The 6,026-nt window shown below is 30.9% G+C and overlaps 1 protein-coding gene across 1 annotated transcript; it reads left to right on the forward strand.

Annotated features, from left to right (window-relative positions):
• The first annotated feature begins 952 nt into the window (after positions 1–952).
• On the forward strand, positions 953–2,735 carry LOC120088822 (peroxidase 4-like). The gene is made up of 4 exons (XM_039046267.2): positions 953–1,467; positions 1,575–1,766; positions 1,858–2,023; positions 2,162–2,735. The coding sequence occupies exons 1-4, from the start codon at positions 1,240–1,242 to the stop codon at positions 2,545–2,547; spliced, it is 972 nt and encodes a 323-aa protein (XP_038902195.2). The 5' UTR covers positions 953–1,239; the 3' UTR covers positions 2,548–2,735.
• The last annotated feature ends 3,291 nt before the right edge of the window (positions 2,736–6,026 follow it).

The following is a 6,026-nucleotide window of genomic DNA, read 5'->3' on the forward strand; positions in this document are numbered from 1 at the left end:
ACAATTTTGCCGATGTAAAAAAATATGTTGACATAACCTATCCTGACGTTTTTTTTTGCGTGGGAAAATGTGAAAATTCTTGTAGTACTAGAAACATAAGGATTTAAGTATCATTCTAGTCCTTATATTTTGAAGTAATTTGTTCAATTTTAGTTTTTGTACTTTCAATTATCTAGCATTGTCTCTATATTTTCAATATATCTTAATTTTAATCCCACAATTAATATATGGTTGATTTATTATTTTTTTAATTATCTATTAATATTTTTATTATGAATTTTGAAAATATATTTACATATTTTATTTTCTTTTCACGAAAATTATTTATTAATTATTTGATCATTTCAATAAAATTAGACAATTAAAAGTATACCAAACCAAAGTTCAAAATATTGGACTAAAAAAGTTTGTTGGAATTTTTAAAACATGTAAAGTAAATAAATAATGTTTTGAATTTCCAAAGTGGCAAGCTGCAGCTTACCAATACTCCCTGCAACAAATACATCACGGACAAAAGACAGCGGCTTTTAGTATTCCATGCAAATTAATTAAAAACGATGTATTCCAAATAATCCGATAATTAATTTATGAACCAAAACCAAAACGACATTAAAATAAAGCTTGTAATTTTGACTAATTTAATCCCATAATTATAATCATAATCCAGTTGCCAATAACCAACCCATTCAAAATAGTTCTCCCCTGACCTAAAATCTCCTACCTTGTCAAATCACCGCTAAATTTTAAAATTTGAGGAAGAAAATGATCACATAATAACGAAAGACCAAGTAGATGGAAATCTTGCTCAAATTTAATGAAATAGACCATTTGTTAGAATTTAATTTTAAAATCGTGTTAGGTAAGTTTCTTCGTACTTATATAATATTTTATTAAATGTAAAGTTTTTTTTCTAAAGGGGTTTAAATACTTGCAAAGAGTAATTTACTCTAATATCATTAATTACATCTCAATTCTATGTAACATATTTTAATGGATTCTGTTTTATTTATATGGTTTATTTGATATGTGGACATTGGAAATTTCCACAAGATCCCAAACAAATTTTTACTTGGTCATCTGTTGAAGATTCAGCTTCAAGGCCACCTATACTACCAAACCCAACACCAAATTTCTCCATTCTTTTTTTCACTCTTTTATATAAATAGCCCTCTCTTCTTCAAACTTCAGTCATCAACCCTCTTTGTTGCTCCTCTAAATAATTTCATTACTTGGATATCAATGGAAATTATCACCACTTCTTGTAACAAAATGGCTGTAGCTTTAGCAATAACCTTATTGGCAGTGTTCATAGGGAGCACCTCAGCTCAGCTCTCTTCCAACTTCTACTACCATAGTTGCCCCAAGCTCTTCAGTACTGTTAGAGCCGGTATCCAATCTGCTGTCGCTCAAGAAGCTCGCATGGGTGCTTCCCTTCTTCGCCTTCACTTTCACGACTGTTTCGTTAACGTATGAAGAACCCTCTTTTCCCCTATTACTTTCATAACACTTTTCGTGTATTTGTGTGTTCTTACTTTGTTTAATAATTGAATGTAAACGATATTATGATCTATCAGGGTTGTGATGGGTCGATTCTTCTTGAAGACACTCCTACGTTTACAGGAGAGCAAACAGCGGCTCCTAACAACAGATCTGTTAGAGGATTTAATGTGATTGAGAGCATTAAGAAAAAGGTTGAAAAAGTTTGCCCTAGTATAGTATCTTGTGCTGATATTTTGACTCTTTCAGCTCGTGACTCTGTTGTAGCGGTAAGGAAAAATAACCTAAAACCTTTTTACAATATTTCAAAAGTTTGTTTGGATTTCGCTCGATGGTCCTAATTTTGTTTCAAATTAACAGCTTGGAGGGCCAAGTTGGGAGGTGAAATTGGGAAGAAGAGATTCTAAAACAGCCAGCTTCTCTGACGTCACCGGTGCTATTCCTCCACCGACCTCCACCCTCGACACCCTCATCAATCGATTCGACTCTAAAGGCCTCTCCCCTCGAGACTTGGTTGCCTTATCTGGTATTATCATCACTCCTTCGCTCCATACCTTTACTTTCAAAAAATGCTAACTTTAAATTATATCAATGATTAAAGAGGTAGCTACATTGTAACAGCCTCATTAAATATTCTTTCTATGAGATTATACGTTGCATGCAGGGGCCCATACAATCGGGCAAGCAAAGTGTTTGTTTTTCAAGAACCGTATATATAACGAGACCAACATCGACGAGTCGTTTGCTGAGGAGAGACAACAGAACTGCCCAACAAATGGAGGAGATGACAACCGTGCCCCATTGGACTTCAGAACCCCAAAGTTTTTTGACAACTACTACTACAAGAACCTCTTGGAGAAGAAGGCTTTGCTCCGCTCCGATCAAGTGCTCCACGATGGTGGATCCACCGATTCCTTGGTTGAACTCTACAGTGATGACAGTGATGCCTTTGAGTCTGACTTTGTGGCAGCTATGATCAAGATGGGCAACATTGAGCCGCTCACGGGATCACAGGGTGAGATTCGTAAGATTTGCAGCCGACCCAACTAATCCATCCACATTCATAAGGGAGCATAAATTTGTTTTTTTGTTTCTATTTTTTTTTTCATTTGAAATTCGTTTAAGCAAATAATAGTCTTTGCAAGTGGGGAAATGACGTTTCTTTTGTTGTTAAAGTACATTGTAAACTATACTCTTTCTAAAAAAAGATTAATGATTATGATAATTGTTCCCGTTCATATATTTTGATTAATTCAGTTGATAGTTATTGAAATTAAAATAATAATAATAATAAATGTTGAAAGTAGATGTTGCAATATCCTTCACCTATCATTGTTGTACTTCAAAATTTGTCTATCATATCTAAGTAATTTACGTAGGAGATGTTTATACAACCTAACATCAATTAGAATCAAGGGAGGTGAGTATGGTGTATATGTGAAACAAAGACTTCCTTTTATTAGTATGTGACATTTTTTTTTGGCTCAAATTAAAGGTAAAATCATGTGGATTTGGGCATAAAATGGATAATATCATACCACCGTAGATTTAATAAAAAGGTATGTACTTGTTCTAAAATTTAACAATGAAGTCTAAAGTCGAGTCTTAAATTTAGTTGTATAGATATAATATATATCCTTGAATCTTGAATCTATTAGATAGATGGTGTGCTCCAAATGAGAAAAGTTATCCTAAAAACAATCAGTAAATTGCATGTATATGGTAAAGAATGTACGTATATTGAATAACTATTTAACTTGGATGGTTTGAAGCATCTAGTGGAAAAAACAATGGTTGACCACTTTAAAAAACTTGTAAACAAAAGATCACTATTAACAAGTTAATTAATGATTTTCAAAGTGAACGTAGTTTAATACTTCTTTCCTCAAAGATATAGTAAATGTTGATGTCAAAAGTTGAACAGGAAAAATGCATGTGACCTTTACATGACAATAATGGTAAATTTGTAATTTGGGAAAGAACATGACTTATGAGCTAAGATGGAAAGATTTGTACACCAATATGCTTACCATACAAGCTCCTATTCTTAACTCAAAAAGCGTATGTGTACCAAGCAATGGGTTTAAGTATTAGAATGAAAACTGAAAACTTACTTCTCTTTGGAATTATTATGATGTATTAATAGATGTTGTTGACCTAGATCCTTCCTAATAAAGTTTCAAAGTAGTATTGAGATTATCCTTTAAATCACAGGCTTGGGGTGTGCCCTGCTTTGTACTTTGCTAGGGTTGACCTCAGCTAAGAGCACCGTCTCAAGCCCTATTTTGGGGCTAAGAAGATCCCTTGGTCAGGGCATGTGCGAGGCATGCTTCATGAGGCATTTTTGTTAGGCTCGGCCTCGGCCTTGGCCAAGGTCGAGCATGTTAGCTTGGGACATGGTCCAAGCCAATCTCCTTTTCTAGGCCCATTTTGATCTCCAATCGCCACTCTCAACCTGAATCTTTCTATCTTCTTGACTTTGTTGTTTATGTGTTTTGCTTGATGTCAATTATGTCATTTGGTCCAAAATCACCCTAAGCCGATAATTCACATTTTTTTCCCTTAGTTTTACTAAAGGAAAAAAAAGTTGATTAATGAATAAGAAAACATTAGGAAATATCTATCTTAATAATTACTTTAGAGAAAGACTACCCAAAACTTTTTTCAACAATTCATAGTATTTCACAGCATATGTTCATGGAAACCATAATTGACTTATTGTCTTGAAGGATACAAAGAATAAGTACCTTGACCCTTTCTTTTTTAATTTAGATTTTGAGGAATCTGTCAACAGAAAGTTAACATTGAATATTCATGGTCAATGGTAAATCTTTTAAGGGACGTTTGAATTAAGGGAATTGAAATGGGAATAAAGATGGAAATGAATAAATAATACACATTCCCTTATTTGGTACAAGTTTTAAAGTTTTAAGCATGAGATAAGTTATTCCCATGTATTCTTTATACCCTTGGATGATACCCATCCAAAAGTATGAGTTTTCTTGACGTGAACTCTCTCCCCTTTTAACACATGGATTTATTCATTTATTTTATATTATTAAAATTAATTAATATATGAATATTAAATTTATAATTTAAAAAATTATATTAAAATTTAAACTATAATATTTGAATTTAACTATTCCAGATCAATTAATTATATAATAAACCGTAACGAACCGATGCATTAATACTATTAATTCATTAATAAATTATATTTGTAGTTAATTAATTATCATTATGATTAATATTTTATGAGATTATTTTTAATATTTATACTTATTTTATTATTGATTAATTATAATTCATTATTTTTTTAATCACAAATTGTTATATTTATTTTTTAAATCTGATTTTGATTGTTTTATTAATTAATACATCATATTTATATAAATTCATCAAATTGATAAATTAAATTATGTAATCAAGTAACTTTAATTATAAATGACTTATTTTACAAATACTTATAAATAATACTTTAAATAATATTATTATTTAATCGTTAAATAATTAATTTTGTTCAAAACTTTGAAATGAATTTATTGTTTATTAATTAATCTATCAAAATTTTGTAGAGGTGTCCATGATTAATTTTATAAATTAGATCAAAGCTAATTTGTTATCATAAAATTTAGATAACATTCCATGCTTATCCTTCATTTTTAGCAATTTTATTCCCAAGCTTTTTATTCATAGGCATATTAATTCTTGGACATCTTTAAAACTTTAAACCAAACAACTCCTTATATATATATTTTCTCCGATATTACAATTTGTTCCTTATCGTAAAATTTGATCGGATAACTCACATGACTTTCATGTGCCACTGAGGTAAAATTGCAGTTTTAAAAAGAGGTGACTTGCAAAACAATAATATTAACATTTCACTATTATGTTTACCACAAATATTCGGATTCTTAAGTTGGTCCAAAGTAATGAATATATGAAACTTTTTTTAGACAAAAAGAAAAAGAAGATGAACAAATTTTGAATTTTCTTTTTTATTTCATCCATTCCCTTAAACTTTTATATATTCACAAAATATATTGACCTGACCCGCTCCAGACCAATTCAGGTTGGGTTGGGTCGAGTCATATTCATACAAGCCCGAATTGGATCTGGTCGAGTCGGTTTTAAATAAAAATCCGACCCATTTACCCCTAATAATTTCTCACATTCTTGAGGTGATGACTTTTTTTCTCAATTCTAGTAGTCAAATTGATGGAATTTCTTATGTTTATCTTACGAAATTATTACTTCAAATGTTTTCACAGACCATTTTTATTGAATATTTAAAAATTATGGATTTTATTTCGGCGTCCAATCACACTGTAAAAAGGATTGGTGGCAACTCCTATTTTATTTTCTTTTAAAATTAACCCTTTTTCGAAGAAGTTGGTTGTTCCGCGTCGTCTCGAGCATATGACAACATAAGTCACATAATAGGGACCAATCAAATGAAATAAACCAATGTGATAAAATATTAATGTACATACTAGCCACACTTTAATTTATACATATTATTATTT

Source organism: Benincasa hispida, chromosome 10 (genome assembly GCF_027475165.1).
Source record: "Benincasa hispida cultivar pf3 chromosome 10, pf3_genome.v1.1, whole genome shotgun sequence".
In the NCBI taxonomy this organism is placed as follows: domain Eukaryota; kingdom Viridiplantae; phylum Streptophyta; class Magnoliopsida; order Cucurbitales; family Cucurbitaceae; genus Benincasa; species Benincasa hispida.

Excerpts from the sequence above, each read along its gene's own strand:
- LOC120088822 (XM_039046267.2), top strand. The coding sequence starts at position 1,240 with ATGGAAATTATCACCACTTCTTGTAACAAAATGGCTGTAGCTTTAGCA. Across the intron at positions 1,767-1,857 it reads CTCGTGACTCTGTTGTAGCG|CTTGGAGGGCCAAGTTGGGA; the intron begins GTAAGGAAAAAT and ends TCAAATTAACAG. Across the intron at positions 2,024-2,161 it reads AGACTTGGTTGCCTTATCTG|GGGCCCATACAATCGGGCAA; the intron begins GTATTATCATCA and ends CGTTGCATGCAG.